Here is a 19,792-nt window from a genome sequence, read left to right as displayed (position 1 = left end):
AGCTCCATTAAAGGCTTTGGTACTATTGCAGTTTATTTTAAATATGCTTATAGACATTTTCCGGGTTCTCAAGGGACATTTAGATATCAACGATGTGCCTTACTTGATAGTTTTAAATCCTGCACTAGATATTCTTGTGATCTATTATGTGTGCAACATGGTTAATGTACACTTTTTTAAAGTGAAAGATTATTGCTTTCTTGTGATAAATAAGTTAAATACATCACCATAATTAAGCAATAAGCCATGACAGGAGGTGGATTACCATGAGTTAACTACACCTCCAGGGATTTTGAGGCACAAGTCTGTGCCTAGCAGAATATATATGGTTTTTATTTTATTTTCCATCTGTCTCTGCTTTGGTGGTTAGAAGTAGAGTCTATGAAGCTGATAGACTGATGGGAGCATAAGGTAGGCTATCATCTCAGCCATTTGCGAGGTTATTAGTACTGGAATTCTGGTATTCTTTTTATTTCGTTATTTTCATATAAGACAAACAGAATTTCCCCTGTGAGTACTCTGTTTTTAACAGTGGGTTTTTGAAGTCTCTTGATCATTAAGGTTGGAGAATAAGGTTTATAGCTGTTCACAGAACAACTTACCAGAAGGCACTTACACAAGTTTCTGTAGTATATCACCTAGTTTAAGGGTAGTTGAAGTAGTGTGGTATCCTAATATACAAAGAAATTTTAAGTCTCACTGGTTCAAAAATAAACTGAAAGGAGAAAAATGTTTGCAAATCACACAGGTAAAATTTTAACTATAGAACTAATTATTGCCACGTCTTCTTGCTCATGCTGTTTGCACGGGACTTCTGAAAAGTTTAGACTAATGTTGTCTAATTAGATAGAGAGCCCTAGTTAATTATACTTTACTGCTAGTTTTGTGTACCCCATAGAATTAAATAATAGCAAGAGACAAAAAGTTGGTTAACTTAATAATGGGTAGCACAGCTTTTTTTTTTCTGTATTTTCCAAATGCTGGCAATAGGCTGCATGTCTATTAACTTTGTATTAAAGTTGCAACTATTGTAACATAATGCTCAGAAAACAAGAAACTTCATTTTCAAATTGTGGTCATCACTTTGTTGCTGTTTTTAGTAAGCCACAGAGATCCAGATTGTTCCCTGTAGTCACGTGGGTTCAGTTGGACACCACATAGTGAGGCATATAGGAAAATAAAAAAGTTATTTTTCTCAAAACGAGGATTTCCAGCCATTTTCCTCATGCAGTTCCAATGATTTGAATACCTGTATCCTCCTGTGCCACTTGATACGCATTATTAAAAAATAATAATAGAAGGAAGGGAAAGAAGTCATGCCTAGTAGATCCTTAGCCTAGAGCATCCCATTTATGCTCTTGATCTTCTCATATTTCAAAATGCTTATGATGCACAGTGCTTTGGTCATGCTGACAAAAGAGAAAAGCCTTTGAACCCACTTGTAAGATCACACACCATTTCAACAGCTACAGTAAATTAAGTGATCATATCAAGAAAAGCTACTTTGCCATGGAGCTCCAATGTGTTGAAGAATCAGGTCATTGTCCCTTTATGTGTTTGTAAGTCATAGAATCCTAGAATTATTTAGGTTGGAAAAGACCTTTAAGATCATCGAGTCTAACTGTCAACCTTATGCTTCCAAATTCACCACTAAACTGCCTGCCCAGGAGACACATCTACACATCTTTTATATGCCTCCAGGGAGAGTGATTCCACCACTTCCCTGGCAGCATGTTCCAATGCTTGACAATCACTTTGGTGAAGAAATTTTTACTAATATCCAATCTAAACTTCCCCAGGGGCAATTTTAGGCCGTTTCTTCTCATTCTATGCCTTGTAACTTGGGTCAAGAGACCAACACTCACCGTGCTACAACCTTCTTTCCAGTAGTTGTAGAGAGTGCTGAGTTGTCCCCCGAGCCTCCTTTTCTCCAGGCTAAACAACCCCTGTTGCCTCAGCTGCTCCTCACAAGTCTTGTGCTCCAGACCCTTCACCAGCTTCACAGGAAAACAGGGTGCTTTGGTGTTTGCATAAATGCTCATGTGCAGGGTTTTTTTCAGGTGGTGCATGAATAAGGCACACAAGCTTTCCTCCATACACCATTCCTTTCCTTAAACCATTTGCTTTTACATGAACAGATATAAAAACGACTCCGCTAAATCCAGATAGGTCAAATCTGATCCTTTAAAAGGCTCTAAACTGTCTATACTGGTAAAGCTTTTTTTCTTCAGACTTTATTAGAAGGTGTGGGGGAATGTCTATAACTTGAATTGCTTGATTCACAACCAGATTTTCTTCAAAGTCCCTGGATGATGTACCACCTGCTGTAGAAGAGATTTATTTGAACAGTAGTCTGGGGTCATTCTGGGGAAGGATGAGAATAAGAAAAAGGTAGAAATGACAGTGTTTCTTCTGTCTGCAGATGGTTCATATTGTTGAACTGATACTCAGGCTATAGAGAAACTAATTTAATTTGAATTTTCTCATTATTTTCATGTCATAGCCACTAGCAATAAAACTTAGAAAAGGTGAAAAGTTGACCAAATGAACTACAGAGATTATAGCAATTATATTAAAGGGAAATATAAAATACTTTAAGGGAAAAAATAGCATAATCTGAAATATTTATAGTGAATTTTCTACATGTGACTAATGCAGATAGTGTCAACATTTGGATTATCAAACATAGCAACAAAAATTCCATTTCTGCATGCAAAATCCAAAATTTTTGCATCACAGAGGCTGTAACAGTGGTTGGAGGCTGTAACTGGCTTTTTTTAATAGTACTTTCCTAATTTTATATTACAGGTCAACGGTGGTGAGAAAAGACCTGCTTCAGATATAGGAAAGAAACCCAAAACTCCCAAAAAGAAGAAGAAGAAGGACCCAAATGAGCCACAGAAGCCTGTGTCTGCCTATGCATTATTCTTTCGAGACACTCAAGCAGCCATCAAGGGCCAAAACCCCAATGCTACTTTTGGTGAAGTCTCTAAAATTGTAGCTTCAATGTGGGACGGCTTAGGAGAAGAACAAAAACAGGTACAATATGTGCTGTAGCTCAGAGGCTTTGTTTCAGGAAAGTCAGGGTCATCTGAGCACTGTAGGTAGCTTCTTTTGTTTGCCGGGATGAAACTTGAATATGTGCCATCTCAGGAACATAACTTAAAGATGCTGAGATAAGGACAGAATTGTTTTATTTCATCTGTATGAAACCACTAAGAGAGTTTGCCTTGTTTTGGGATGTCACACAAGTTTTAAGATTATATTTAGGGATGTTTTATGCTGAAATTGGTGGGCCTAGGATTTTACAATGTCATTGCCCTGTATGTGAAACTGTCGTGTAAAAGGACCTTGCTGCCAAAGCCTATATCTGTGCATGTGACCTGACATATATCTGAGCTCCCACTTGCAGATGTTTCCCTTCCCCATGATCCCATGATGCCAGAAGGGGAGCTGGGCTCACATATGCTCCCAAATCACCTGGCTTTTATGAAAGACGTTAGTGATGTGTTGACCCAAAGAGACCTAGGGTGGACACTGGCAAAGGGCATCCTCTAGCATATATGTGGGCTGTGGAAATCACTTCCCGAGGTTACTTCCATCTTCCATGGAAAGGCCTTGGTTCTGTAATGAGGCCAGCAGAGCTAGACCTGAAACTTGGCAGAAATCCTTCCAAGTCAGTCAAAGCTGTGTAAAAGTGGGCAACTCTGAAAGCTCATCACATTTAAGTGGTGACAGCTGGCAAATACCATTGATCCTCACTGTACCGTACCATTGCTTTTCTGTTGTTACTGGTTGCATTTTTACTAACTGCCAACAGAATGGATTGGATTGATAAAGAAATAGGAACTTTAAGAAAGCAACAGATATGGACGGAAAGGATAGGTTAGATGAGAGATACATTGGCTGCAGGAGGCCTGGACTAGGCTTGATGTTAGCACAGAGAGTGAAAAAGAGCTGGGACTAAACTGAATCTCATTCATTCATTCATACACTGTTATTACAAAAATATAGTTAAAAACCTAAGAATTAAAGAAAAGTTTCTTATGATTTTTTGGTATGTACAATTATTTAGGCTTGAAAAAGAAAAGGGTTACTTTGCTGATAATTGGGTGGTGTAGGTACATTTAGATCCTCGTTAAAGATACCAGGGTAAAAAGAATCAAGATTTGGCACTCACTGACTAACAAAAAAAACAGCTTTTGTTATCTAGTATCCACCATTGAATAAGGCCAGCATTTGGAAAGTTTAGCTGGAGGAAAGGTAATTTTCTGAACACAGGGAACAGAAAGGTCACTTGGACTGGCACATTAGAGTTATTTTGTTGTGCTGTCTCTTTCTTTTCCCTGTTTTAATATGCCCAGCAAAGGCCAGCCTAAAAGACTCTAAAATGCACGTCTTGGAGCTTGTCATGTGTGCGCTACCACCAAAATGTTAAAGCCTTTCCACAGAAATGTGTAAGAAAAGTGCACGAAACCCTGAATTTCCAACTTTAACTTTGATTTCCTATTCATGGTTGAGAGCAAAAATTGTGTAAGTCCTATGCTGTAAGAGCAGAACAAAATTTATCTTCCTTATCTCTGTTGTTGTTAATTCAAGTTGAAACACAGCAGGATGATGTGTTATGGGATCCACATGACATATCTATGTAAAAATGGCTGCGACTACGTTCTTTCAGCCAATTTTTTCAAAAGTTTGGGCTAGCATATCTTTGTTGCTTTTTGACTCATTTTGCCTATTCATTATCATCTATTAAGCACATTTTTAAAACTCCAGGGCCAAACCCCTTCTAATCTAGCACTGTACAAAAATAATAAAAGATAGTCCCCATTTTAAAAAAATAAAATTGGCAATGCTATTTTGTAGAATGAATTTAAACTCATTTTTTATTCCATTAGGAATCTAATAGCACAAAGTCATGATTACAAGACATCTTAACTGACTAGATAGTCTGTATTTTAAAGGCCTAATTTTTCTGATCCAGAGCATTAGTAACTGTTATGAAACCTATGTCTCTGGTAGGAAAATTGGACTCTAAAAATACAGATGATTAATGTAGCATTTGGTATTTGGCATTGAAGAAGCTTCAGAAATTCAAAAATAGTTAAATAAATAAACAGTATCATCATTAGAGGACTACTTATTGATGAATTATACTTGCTGAAAAGGATTCAATTATCATAAAGCTTCTGGCTTATGTTTTGGAAGCTAATGCTTATTCTGGAATTTAAATAGAAGTATGTTTCCAAATTGTGTTTCCTGAATTGGAACTCCTTTTACTATTTAAATAGTAAATATAAATGAATCAGAAAGTAGAACATAATGCAGCTATTGAGAAAGAAGAATAGGCTCATGTTTTCATGCTAAAATGAAATCTTCTTTGTTCGTATGATCTGAGCCATTTTTTTCTGAAATGCATAGAATTCTTGTTTATTCCTGAAGATTGACCACAGAATAAATAAAAGTATAGAAACTCAGTACAATAATGACCTAAGGGCAGTATATGTATGTCCAAGCCTTTGCAACAAATTTTGATAACCTGACATATTAGACTGTAGCTTGAAAAGCTTTGTGCAATAACCACATGTTATGTTTTTCAAACTGTGAAGAGCTAGGAAAGTGGTGTTTGAGAAAATAGGATTTGAATGACAAAAAAGGAAATGTTATTATGAACTAGCTGATGGTGGGTGTCTTACTGAAGTTAGGGGAGGGTTATGCTTTAAAATGGATTGCACTCTGATACTCTTACTGTGAGAATAATGCAATTTATTAGATTAAAGCAGATACCAGTGTACTTCCCTCTTATTATACCATATGAAGACAATTGCATTTTTGAGTCACATTAATTTCTGTGTGTAAAAGGCCCGTTCTCAAACAATGATGGTGTGTGACTGTGGGTTTTTTTTTCCAAATCTATCTACACAGAGGAGTCTAGAAGTTAAAGGGAGTTTAGTGGTCATGGTGGACTTTGTCATGGACTTCTCAAGTTCTGAATAGAGTACAATAATTATACATGATCAGAAGCAGGCACTGTGCATTTTCCTTCATTTTTCATTGTAAATGCTTTCTACAATTGTTCAGATTAATAAATCTGTGAATGGTAGGCAGCTGTAGCAGTAGTATGTTGAGGTACATTCTCCTCAATGGTGTAGCCATCTCACAGGGCTATTTTTTTTCAGTGACTGTTCAGTTCCTCTCTTATGATCACAAACACTATCTTCTCCTTAGTACTATACTTCTGTGCATCTCATTTCTACAGCTTATCTATGTACATCTTTGCCCTTTGCACACTTTTTTACTGCAAAGGGGAGATAAACAGCCCCGAGGAAAGAAGGTTCAGCATGCTAAATGGTTGAGTCTCTGGCTTTCAGACAGAACACTGTTTTAAACCAGGTAAAAAGGCTATTTAGGTCATTTTCTGTCCTTGGATGAAAAAGGAAAGTAATTTTAAATCAGTACCAGATGTGCATGTACTAAATGAACCTTAAGTTTCTAATTGGAGTCCTAGTAAAGCTGTAATAGATGTGGCAAATTACAAACAAAATGTTCTTGTTTACATTAGTGTAACTTTAAAACTTCAGCCAAAGACCTTAATAAATGTTCTGTTATTCTAAAAATGGAATTGAATGTCTATTCAACATTCAACAAAATTAATCTTTGGTGTAACTTCAGTGACTTAACTGGAATTCTAGTAGGAATTAATTTGGCCTCCTATGAACAGCTTAGTGTGCATACTTGTATGTGTGTATGTGTTCCTGTGTGTTTACTTCAATGTTGCGCTGGTCTTACATCTGGGAGAAGGAGAGATTCACCTCAGGCACCCCAAACTAAACAATCAGAAGAAGCAGGTGAAACGACTGTTTGAGTGCTGTGACAGATGATTTCTTTCAGGCTGCATAATTCATAGACAGTAATATTAGCTGCAGCAGTTCAGCTCAATAGCAACACCTCATTATTTTATCCCTCAGTATTTATTCCTATGGTTGACGCCTCATGAAATTACTGTTAATGTGTTTATATAAGGGCAGATCTGACACAAGTGGGAAGAATTTAATTTCCCACTCATTCTTTCCTGCTGATGTGTCCTCTTCCCCTGGTAGAAGTGGCAAGTGTAAATAGTTAATTTGCTTCAATTATGAGCCTGTCCTGCTAAATTAGAAGCAGCAGGAATATGAAGAGCCAGAATTATACATATGAGGCAGCTGACAAATCCTCTGAGCTCACAAAATCAAATCATTTACTCCTCATTGGTGCTCAAAGACCCACTAGATAAAAGCTGCAGTTTATTCTTTAACATCTGATGGAACTTGGATTGTCTGTTACCAATACTTACATAAAACAAAGTCCCTGTGCATTAGCGTCAATATTTGTGACACTGTTACCACTTTCACTAGAACTCACAAGCTTTCAGGAGTTTTTATTTTATCTCTAAAAATAACCCAGACTGATTTGGGCACAAAAAATAACAAAGCATGCTTTATAAGTCTCTCTTTTGACCACAGGGAAGTTTTAGGCAGAGCAGTACATTATCCACTGCTGGAATGAACCAGCTAGATCAGCAGGGGGTTTACAAGTAATGCTGGCCAATACTTCATATCTCCACAGCTTCTCTCATGATGTGAGGCACCACAAGTCAGATCAAAGTGGATCCAAGATCAGTGTTTCAACAGGTCTTGACTCTGCCTGGCCTCTGGGAAAACCTAACCTATATCCTCCCTCCCAGGGTGCAATGGCATCCCATCCTTGACATGACAAATGAGAGCATCCATCCCATGGCTGGAAGAGCCATCATGTCCCCATTGCATTGCCATGCATGTGGGGTGCCTGGTGTCAGGATGTCAGACAGTTCAGGGGGCTGGCTGCTGAAACATAAGAAGATGTGCAGACCATGAGGTCAAGGCAGTCAGTAGCATCTTGAAATCAATTTTCAGTTTCTTCCCTTATATATGCTCAAATACTCCTAGACATTTGTTTATCTATCTCTTATTCTCCCTTTAAAAACCCTTACTTGCTCCATGCTAATGAAGCAATCTCCAAGGAATAACTAACACGCTTGTAAGAGAATGAGAATGTGCTTTCAGTTTAGTAGATAAACAACCACACAAGGTTTAGCTTTGTTTTATTTTTGTAAATGAGAATAGGAAGAGAAGGCACATCTGTGTGTGCACACTGCCAAAGTGAATTATAAGCAAAGTGGATTCAGGAATAGGCACAACAGAGAGCAATCTTACATTTCTCCTCCCAGATACCTGCACCAGCAATGTTGATTTTACCAGTGTTGCATCTTAGGCATGTTTGGGAGAGGCACTGTTTTTCTTCACAAATTTCTATATTGAAATTGCATCTCTACCCTTTGAAGGTCTAGATTGGAGTGTCAAGATTTCAAAACAACTGATCCTCATCTTGGTATATTCTCCTTCTCCCTTCCTCTGAAAGCATCTGGGCTTAATGAGCTGGAACACAAATGGGCCAATAATAAGCACACACGGAGCATGGATACAACACATGTCTATGCACATATATGTAAATTTATATCTTCAGGTTTTTCTATAACCTTGGCTTCTATATGGCCAGTCCTTGAACCCCTTAACTTCCATTGACTTCAGAGGGGAAAAGTATCAGGCCCTCTGGGAACACTGAAGTCACAGGGAACATCAGACACCCCCTGTCCAGGGTGGATTTCTAGCATCCGTTTGCAGCACACAACAAACACAGCTCCTAGAGAAATATTGCACAAGGCCACCGAGTTATGAAATGTTGACTTTAAGTCCACTTCACCTTCTTATTGTTCTTGGAAGCAGCTGGGTCATGGTATCAAGACTATAAGGTCAAATTTAGGCCTGGCACAAATGGCTGCGATTTCCAGTGTTCTCCATAGAGTCTCACTGTTTGTGCTAGAGCTGAATTTGGCCTGTGATCTTTCCCTCACATGCCAGAGACTGAATTCTTTCCCCCAGGCCCCTAATATGTCATCACTATCTTTTCCATGGTCTACAGTCAAAGAGACTACTGAGCCATACAGCTAGCCCTGGGCCTCTTTCTGTTACTGTATGTACTTAGATTAAAAATCAAATGGTAACATATTTCAATGTCCATTAGGCAATTCTGAGGACTTTTTTTCTGACTGCTGTGGGAATATCTTTCTACATATTTTAGATGACTCTGTGAAGCTCTAGGTGCCTTTGATGCAAAATCAGGAGATTAAAACTAGAGATACGTTCCCCACTTGGAAAAAAGTACAAGTTTTCTCTATGAGCCAATGTATTTAGGGCTAGGAATGACAATCTGAATGTGGAATTTAATTCTGGATTGGAGTCTACTGTATTTTATCAGATGACATTCCTGTAGCTGTAGCCTGTGAAAATGACACTCCCATGGGATATAACACTGCAGAGACCAAGAATACAAAATCAGTCATGCTGCTTTTTGATTTACTACTTTTGCATATACTGTTTTGTGGGGCTTCTGGAACACTTCCACCAAAACAAATATGGGCACTTTTACATCCTTTTAAAAAGACAAATATAACTTGCTTGCAAGTGTCAGCTCTAAGGAGATATCCACAAGATAAACAGAAAACTTCCCTTTCTTTGTCATCCTCATACCATCTATTTAGGCAAAGCCAGGGAAGTAGCATGGTTCTTTGTAATTTGCTTTGTTCGCTAGGAGACACAGAGCTTTTGCAGACTTCCATGAAACACAGATTCTGAAAGTCTCTTTTTCTCTTAAAATCATCAGTCAGCTTAGTTTGCTGTCTTCAAGGCTAGTATCATCTCTAATATCAAAGGGGACTGTAGTCACAAGCAATAGTTTTCCACTAGCACTCAAAACTGAGGACATGGTTGCAGACATTTGAGTGCCTGTTTTGGCTCTCATGATGACTTGGGGAAGGGATATCTGTTCCCCTCGGGCAATAAGGGTGCAAGCCACAAGTGACAGGGTAGTAATCCTGCTGCCTAGTGTGCTGTGATGTGTTGGTAATCTTCCACAAGCAAGCTGAGAGGAAGTTCATTGTGAAGAAATGGCTAACTGGAACAAAAACCTGGCTTAAGGCACTACAGGTGTATTTCAGATATATATATATATAGATAGATAGATATAGATATAGATATAGATATAGATATCAGTAATGACCTTCATATTATGGAACACAAAACACAGGAGACATAAAGCCTGCCTCAAGGAATTTATGATCCAAAAAGACAAGAATTAAATAGCAGTTAAAATACATAAAGCAAAACATGACCAGAATTTGGCAGCTTAATGCAGAAGTGCTTAAGTTCTACTGTGGTTTTAATTTGGTGAATCTAGTATTTGTGAGTGGTTGTCCTATAACTCACCACCCCTCTATCTCCGAGTGGAACTTTGGTGCATTCAGTTTAAGGCTGTGTGTGTATCACACAAGAGTTCAGTCCTTGCTGTAGGCTGCATTGCAGCTCTGGTGGCCCACACGTAGGGTCAGCCCAGGAAATGTGAGCTAAAGGTTGCTGGTCCAATGGCCTGGGGGCTGGTACCAGCCTGTGAGAGCTCAGCACATTCGTTTTCCTTGGTGGCCTAATTCAAGTTCTACGTTATATATTTTTATGCACAAAGTAGGGTTTCATACTCACTTCTTTTTGCATGCTTTGCTAAAGAGTGTAAGGGAACTTGAAGCTACCTTAGAAGTGCAATTAAATAAGGACCTGTGTATTATGCTGTCTACATTTGTGTGTGTGAAGCACAGTAGAAAAATAATGCCAGCAAGTTCCATTTATAGACAGTAGTCTTGGTGTTCTGGGGTTTCTATAAGATGCTGAAGAGAAATGAAGAGAAAAAGAATAAATTAAACTGACCCACCCTGCATATGCAAAATGATGTTTTTTTCTGCCAACATTCATTTTTCTGCAGTTGGGACAATATAGAAAATAAAATACTCTGTAAGGAAACAAATATGCTGCTGAATCAGAATGGGCCTTTGCTGCCTGAGTGACAATCAGTTGATGTTCAATTACTGTGTTAAATGAATTAAAGCAAGATGGAAAGTACTTAATTCCATAACTATATGTTCCTGTCAAGTTACTTATTTAATAATTGTTTCTTGCTTGACAAAGGGCAGGAAAATGATCTTATAGGAGATTTCTAAGATGCTATAAATAAAACTAAATATTCCCACTATACAGTATAGATAAGCAACAGAACAGAACCCTGCTTCATGATACTGCGAATGTGTTAATTGTATTGTTGGATATGATGTGTTTTATAATTTGGCACTGTCTTAAGCATGAAGCTCAAAAGAGCTTCAGCTATTTTCTAGAGCACACTTGAATGATGACACAAGACATTTTCCTCCCCAAAAGTGCTGCAAGGATGCAACTCTTATACTTACAACAACACAAAACTATTTAAGCCTGAGGGCTAAAAAATTCTCACAGCTGCAGAAAAAAAAAAAAGAGTTTGGGAGGAACAGCTGACTTGCTCATACCTGCTTGAAGTACTGCTGCAAATGCTGAAGACGCTCCCCACTTGCCCTGCCTTCATAAGCCCCCAGTGCAAGTCCAGGCCAGCACAGAGCCAGTGAATTGGTACCACTGCCAGGACCATATTCATTTGCCTTCAGAGAAAAATATTGATGGCCAGACCAGACCTTGTTGCTATTTATGTTACCAAGTGTTTACTCTGTCCTAGACAGACAGAACTTACCCTAGTTTTTAGTCTAGGCCATGACCAATCAGAATTTCCATAACCAGCGTGAGGATCATAAGCCTACTTGTATAGTAGGCTTTGACCTAAGCAGTGGGCACCTTCAGAAGGACAATGCACATAGACAGGGAGGGCTCAAACTGTTGTCCTCAGAGGACACATCAAAGCTTTTCCAGGGACAAAGTGGGGTGAGCTGATCACCCTCCAGACAAGCCAGCCTGCAGAGACCATTCTTGCCAATGCAAAAATCAAAGCAGTCTGGGGTCATCTAAAACTTTTCCCCACCTAGTAAGGACTTTTTTACTATAACGACTTTCTGTTAAATCATTAAAGTTTATAGTGCCAGGAAAGACAAGGTGTTCATGTGATTATCATTCATTCACCAAAAGATTCAAGAGAAGAGGGCAAGGCAGTGCATACACTAGACATGGTAGATATATAGGTAGGAAATAATTAAATAACTGTCTGATGGTGTTCCTGTGAAGTAGTGATGTTTTAGATGGAGATTTGCAGAATTGTTGTTATCTTCATATTATTGAGTTAACCTTGTGCAATGTGACTATTTGCAGGAAAAGTCGGGTCCCAGAGGACTTTTTCAATTATGCTGTGACTGTAAGAGCACAGCAGGAGTGTCTATTTTTTGTATTTGTGTTATGCAAAATAAAACCCAATGTGGAAGCAGTGGATACATGATCTTTTGAAGAACATTATTATGGTAAAATTCTTTGTTCAGCTCTGTTTTTTAAGTTGGCTATCAGAATGATGCAGAGGCATTGCAATATACAAAGCAGTATAACTTAGTCTTCGTTCTGTAGGTCAAGCTGAATTCATTTTAGCAGCCAGGAACAGACTGCTGACTAATTTCTTATTTGTTTTCAAAACAAATAGTAATTCCCCTAATAATCACAAACGATTACAACTTAAGAAGCAAATTGCTACCTTTTTCTTTTCTTTGCAGAACAATAGGAGATCAGCAAACACTACATATTTATCTTAATCTGGAGAAATTACAAGGGTGCAAAGATACACTTGCACAGCTAAAACCAATCTTTTTACCTCTCTGTCTTTATAGTTACAATTTTAGAAGCCTAAGACTTCTCTGTTTCCATTATGATCTTTTGCTTCCCCTGGGAAGCAAAATCTTTAATCCTTTTAGGCAGCCTCTGAGTTTTCCAGCCTGTGTGTGAGGTTTGTTCTGTGTCTGAAAGCAAAGCCCCAGTGAAACAAAAAATTGTTTCATGAGTACATTCTTTATCAAAATGGTGTTGTGCTGGATCCTTCCAGCCTGAAATTACCACTCTCCCTTTGTAGTCTGCAACTGTATTGTCCTCTGTGTGTACACTCTGTGCTGCCAGGTCCTCTCCATTAGGGGACTGCTGGTTTTACTGAAGGGTTGGAAGATCAAAAGAGAACACTTTAAAGTTTCGTAAAGTTTATCTTTCTGGGGAGGAGATGTTCATATGTACTTCTAGCTGTGGAATTCAGAAGAACACCCCAAAATTGTCCTCCTAAATAGATTTGCCTGTCTTTTAGCTTTGAATCAATAGCCCAGTTAACTAGGCAGTGAGGAGTGGGAGGGGGAAGGTGAACAGTTTTCACTTTCCTCATGGAGGCTTTCCACAGGTGCCCAGGTTGTGCAATTAGCTGGAAAAGTGGACAACAGAGACACAGAGCTGCAGTTTTCATCTTGTGCAATATTATGAATCCCAAATGCCTGTCCACACATGGGTGTGTGGCATGTGACTTAAAAATTGTGAAATATAGCAACAATAAAAAAGTAAATTTTCTTTCCTTTTATTTTTCTCCCTCACTGTTAAACCTTTGGATGTTTTTTAAGCTTTTCATTTCAACAAGAAAGATGAGGAGTCAGTTCTGCTTAGTTACATGAAGCCCAGGTGCATTTATGACTCCTAAATCTCCCCCTTCAGGGAAAAAACCCAAAATATGAAGTAGTGAGAAACTCGTGACAATATTTGCAAACAGAAATGTTGAGTTGTTCCTGAATCTGTCACAGACATGGCTAACAGCAAGTCATTAGCTAGGCTCCATGGGTCAGAAGCTGGTTCTCCTCCTGAGAGCTTTCAACCCTAAACGTTTACACACGTTCTTCTAACATCATGTCACTGTAGTCCTATGAGGTTCTGCCTAACCCTGCTGATAATCTTTGATCTTGACATCTGGGCAAAATTGAAGTGATTCTCCAAGGTCTTTAATCTGAGATTGTGCACATGCCACATTTAAAATAATTTGGTGAGTTGAGAGAAATGTACAGAAATAGATCCATGCTTCTGAGAAGTTAATTAGACCGATATGGGATCAAGACTGGAATAATGACTAACATTTATTATCCTTAGCAGCTTCATGGGCTTCTTTGACTGGCCCCAACAGTTCACCCAGGGAGGAGAGAAATCCTCTTGGCTGATTTGTGGTGCTGTCATCTCCTCCTTCATTTAGCTCAAAAGTCTTTCTGCAGATTCTCGTCTTCCCCAGAGGGTTTTAACTGGTCTCACAAGTGGAAGCCAGAGGAGAGTCACACTTACCTTTTCCCATCCCCAAAGGTCCCACTCGAAAGTATGCCCCACACTTCACTTAGAGCAATTAAACATGAGATGCTATGAGGAATATTGTTTTTTCAGTACTGCTGGTTAGTTAAAAGGGTGTTTCACAGTTGGAACAATATTTTCTTAAAATATTTGATGTTTATTATTTCACTCTTTAGGCAATATGATGAGGAAAGGCTGTTTACTTAGAAAGACATTATGAAAATGCATGAGACACACCGGTGATGTACAAAAACAAAACCAGATTCATTTACCAATGTGCCACTCTTTGTTTTTAGGTATACAAAAAGAAAACTGAAGCTGCCAAGAAGGAGTATCTGAAGCAGTTAGCTGCCTACAGAGCAAGCCTTGTATCCAAGGTAACACATAATGTATATACATACACACAGATATATAGTGACATATTGCAAACCATTTTCAGCTGAGCACCACAGCATTTAGTGCAAATAGCCTTGTTTATTATCACCTTAAACTTGCATTTAAGTTGCAAATGCTCAATAAACACAGTCATCTCTCCATGTAAAGATATCCTTTCCCTCCTGGTCATCAAGACAGCACTTCAGTTTGGGAGGTACATGCTAGTTCAACAGGGGAAGGAGGTAGTGGCAAACAGACCTCAATATAACAAACATGCCAGGCAGCCGCCTATAAGGGAAAAAAATAATCACACACAAAATGCCTGGTTTGGTTTTGTGGGGTTTTTTTTAGTACTGTTTTTTACCTTGAAATCACAATACAGAAATAGTCAAGCCTAGATGACAGTGCAGATTTTCATAAGAAATGTGAATTTCCGTTTTACATCCAGCAAGCTATTGTGAGCACAGCAAAGGTCACTGCTAAGAGAATGGTGGAACCTTCCTTACTGGAACACACCAGTATATCGCAAATATACAGCCAGTAGCAATTTTCTAAGTAGATTTATTCAAACATTCTCAGTGCCCATAATTTTGCAGTAGACTCTTTAGAATTTGTAATAGACTTTTAAATATGCAGAAGAATGTGAAATTACTGTACTGTGTCAATGTGAAAAACCAACTGAGCAGCTTCAGAATCATACCAGTTAGAAGCACGTGTTTTGGATCTATCAAAACAGATTTAGATATATTTTGTTCTTACTTAAACAAAATCAATTTTAGAGGTAAAGATCACAGTGTGAAGGACTGGCATATAGGACATGAGAAAGACTTCTTGGTTAGTTTCAAATATTTTTGGGGCCCTGCATACCATACTACTCTGTATATTATATTAATTTGTACACATTTCAGGGTGTTGCTATATGATTACCCATACAAGGACCTTTCATGCATTTTTCTACGCTATGTCCGTATTTGGTCAGTGTTTGTTCTGAATTTGAAATATGGGGTGTTGCCTCATTCATTTTTGGGAGTTGTGTCCTATAACTTTCTATTTTTTTTATCTGCCTTTATAAATACTCCTGCATTTAGTTAAAGTAATTTACCGAGTACCTTTAATTCCTCTATTAGGACTGTGGGTTCCAGAAATAATCATTGCCTTCAGAAAGAGTAGCATGTGCTCACAAGCAAATCTTTTTGAAATAGCTTGCTTATTAGCAAAAGATAGGTCTAAAAAACTCAAAATATTCCAAGTTTTTTAAGAAATGCATGAACCCAGCTTTTCACTTGAGAAAATAACGTGGCTATCATTATTCAGCACATCATGGACTGTTTACGTAACACTCTATGTGGCTTAATTTTGAAATGCACAATATAAAAAATGGGATTTTTTTTTTAAGAGAAAAAACTATATTATTGCATTTTCTGAAGGGGTTTTTTTAGAAAAAAAACTTAGAAGACTGTTGATCAGTTCAGTGCATGAATCCATTTGTGCAAATATTTAAATTTGTTGTTAGTCAGAAAAGCACTGAAGCATTTTCTTAACTTTTAAGCAATTATTTAAATTCTGCCCATAATGTAATGTTTTCCTCTAGTGTGGAAAGTATAAAAATATAAACTTAATGAAGCTGAGTACTGATTGCTTATTCCCATGAACACACTCAATGAATCTAACAGAGCTGGCATGTAACTAAAGCAAGTCCATTTTGGAATAAGGCTGTAAAATAACCAGTTGTAATATAATATCAGCATATTCTACATTATCATTATTAAATATTTATATGACACTGGAAGAATTGTAGTTCTTTAGACAAGCCTGTAAGCATGAGAAAATATATATAATACATAATTAAGATTATTTGGAGTTAATGTGGTCTTTTATGTCCATGTTGTTATATTATCATCCATAAAAACTACTTTAAGACAATATTATTCAGATTCCAAGACCTCATTATCAAAAGTTTAGACATGCCAAAAGTAACACTCTTTTTTCCAAAAATGTTTTATTACCCTATTAATGATTTTCTCACATATATATTTTATACTTTGTACCTCACTCTGTGGTACCTCACACTTATAATCAGGTGTTCACCCTGGATCCTCCTGAGTTATATTTATTGCATGCTGTTTAACCTTGCTGCTTTATAGAATTTTCTGTGCTGCTCATCCCAACAGTGCTTTGGTGTAAAGAAATTCTCACTAATACTTGGGAGCAGGAAGTTTCTATTGTCCATATTTTCAAACACGATTAAATCGTTGTGAAATCAGGTTCTCAGTCATTTTCTGTGTTCTCCTTGGAACATCTAGAACTTCATTTTTCAAAGTATTTGAACAATATTAAACCCTTTATGTTCAGGGTGGCAGCTATGAGATGCACAATTGTGCTTCACATCCCATCCGGCCATCCTTTTGCTATCCAAATGTTATCCAATTATCAAACTTTCTTTCACATCCCATCCTTGACGACTGTCTGCAGGAAGACGCAGGCGCAAGCAGGCAAGGTTCTGCTCAGGTGCCCTCTGTCCAGCTCAGCAGGTGCCTTACACCTCCCAGAGCAGCTGCTTTTCCTGCTTCCTAACTTTTCAACACTGATTCTGCCACCTTTGTCATTAAGTATTACTGATTTTTAAACAACTAGTGAGCGTATGTGAGTCTTTGTGTATGTTTTTCTGCATTTATTTGCAAGTCTTCTCTTTTCTGAAAAGCAAGGAATGGACATATGCCATGTTCTACCTCACTGGTCTAGACTTGGAGTTGAATTCACAGCGCCCACCTTGGCCATTTGACATTCCAGAACAATCAAAGTAGAAGAGTACAGAGAAGTGGGGTAGATGTCCTATAGCCAGGAGACTTCCTAGCCCCTGCCTGACAGCAAAATAATGACATTCAGACTCATTGGTGTTCATCCCAAGCTCTGGGGTGGACGTGCAGCATAAGGTGGAGATGGTGGCCTACTCCATGACACAGCTCCTTGAGCCTTTACTCTTCTTTTTTTCTCTCCTACCCTCTCTTGTCTCCCATCCCCTCCAAGTTCATTTTCTAGAAAACTGAGCAGTTCTGTTTGGAGTTTGTCACACACACACACAGAGGTCACACACACCCCTAGTGTGTATCATATCAGACTGTATTATTTGACAAAATCAGAGCTGGAAAGAGTGGAATGCCACCAGCAACTCTGGTAATAGGATTGCCAGCCCATCTCTAATACACTTTTAAGTGCTTTCATGATGTCTTTATAAGACATGTATGGCCACCAGCCAGTAAATAAGGTAAACATATGATTGTATAAATATGTCAGTATGCATTAATTCTCATTCATTTATAAGTATATTTCCTGTATTTTCCCCTTTTTTATTCTGGTTGAAATTAATGGGTCTGTTGTTGAGTTTGTTCATGTGTGTAGGAATTGATAGGTAAAGCAAAAACACATAACAAAGCATTATATCTTCTGCTATGCAGATTGCCATATTGCTTATAGTACTGACTAAGCCTTTGCATTGTAAACAAGTGTCTTTATATTTGCCCTTAGTTGCAACTTTTAGTACTATTCAGGTCCAGAAATGCAGTCTCTGGTATCTGGTAATTTGTACAGCATTACATAAAATGCTGTGAATTGCAATTTTACTTTTTCATAAAACAAGCACTTTTTCTAGCTTAACCAGCCTTTTTTTCTGGCTGACATTGGAGTTTTTGCTGCATCTTTCAAATATATATATTTAAAATAGATATATATGGGTAAATGTCAAATACTTTCATATATTACATATGTTCATCTATGTATATTTATAAAACAATATATGCATGTTATATATTCACCATGCATAATATATTTATGTGCATCTGATACATATATGTATGTTAATTATAGCAGTGCAAATGTAACTGTTTCAGTAGTACAAGAAAGATTTCTCTTCCCTGTTTTATTCTTTCTGACTAGATGAATCTTTAATTCTCTCTGTGTAGTGATACAATTTCAATTTTCATGAAGATATATATTACCAACTATGGCTGAAGCTAAAACCTCTTAGCAAGGGGAATATTATTAAAATTCAAAATACTCAAGCAGACTTCAAAACTCAGATGTTGTATCTAAGTCAAAGTGGTGTCCTCACTTGACTTTGAAGTGAATGCATTGGACATTTTTCCGTTTTGTGGACAGTGCAAATCCTTTGGACATGTAAAATTGCTTCTTGAAACGTATGGCAGACTTAGCTTTTCCTAGTCCATCATCTTGCAATTGCGGTTCATAAGAAAACTAAAGGTCATGTCTGTAAGGCTGACATAGCCTTAATGCCATTAGCACAGCAATTTGTAACCAGAGAGTTCCAGGGACCCAAAGTATCTGTTACACTGCCTGCATTGTAATAAAAATGATCAGCCTAAGGAATTAAAGTCTCTTAAAATGCAGTAGACATACATGAAAACATTTGGCCTACTTGTAAAGAGCAATATGGAGACCATGATAAAAAAACACAAAACAACAAAACCAACAAAACAAGCAAACAAAAACCAAACAAAAACTAAAAAGCAAAACCCAATAATAACCCAAAACTGAAATGGCAACATTGGCATTAGTTTCCAGTTTCATATATGTATGGGGTGAGAGCACTTGCCTAACATATAAATAAGCAAAAAGACATATTAGCTCTCCCAGATCATTCATTTCCCAACTCCTAAATAAATGTGTGTGTGCAGATGTGTTCTCATCACAGTTTTCTTTCTGTAACTGCATAGCTTCATAGAAGCCAAGCTTCAGATGTAGGGGGCATTATATCCTGGCTCACTCCTTCCTGAAATAAGCAGCTGATGGGGTTTAGGACATTTCTTTTGGGAATAAAATTCTTAATATCTCTTGACAAGAGTCAATGACTGAACTGTCTTGTCTCCTGGTCAGTGCTTTAACAAGTTGGCTATTGCATGCAAGGAGAACAGCATCCCTTCTGCTGCGGGCAAAAAGGCACCTGCTTCTGAGAACAGCTTTTCCTACATTATATCTAGCCCTAGTCCACGCAGATGTTTTTGGCATTTCATAAACCAGTTTAGGCTGTTCTCAGTGAAAGTGTAAGAGAAAAAATAAATAAAAAAATATGGTTATGTTTGATGCATGATTTTTTTTTTTTTTTTGGTAGCTATTAAAGTGCTACAAGGCATATGGCAATATTTCCCTTAAACAATAACAAAAAAATCCCAGAATGATGA

At 37.8% G+C, this 19,792-nt stretch overlaps 1 protein-coding gene across 2 annotated transcripts in view; it reads left to right on the top strand.

The window, feature by feature from the left end:
- Nucleotides 1-19,792, top strand: part of TOX (thymocyte selection associated high mobility group box) — a 218,985-nt gene that overhangs the window by 181,147 nt on the left and 18,046 nt on the right. For both annotated transcript variants that reach the window (XM_069004806.1, XM_069004805.1), the window contains 2 exons: nucleotides 2,809-3,039; nucleotides 14,519-14,599. In XM_069004806.1, the coding sequence (XP_068860907.1) occupies nucleotides 2,809-3,039; nucleotides 14,519-14,599 (312 nt within the window). The remainder of the gene's footprint in view (nucleotides 1-2,808; nucleotides 3,040-14,518; nucleotides 14,600-19,792) is intronic.

The sequence above is a fragment of the Aphelocoma coerulescens genome, chromosome 2 (assembly GCF_041296385.1).
Source record: "Aphelocoma coerulescens isolate FSJ_1873_10779 chromosome 2, UR_Acoe_1.0, whole genome shotgun sequence".
NCBI classification, from domain to species: Eukaryota; Metazoa; Chordata; class Aves; order Passeriformes; family Corvidae; genus Aphelocoma; species Aphelocoma coerulescens.
This window is presented reverse-complemented; position numbering and strand designations above follow the sequence as displayed.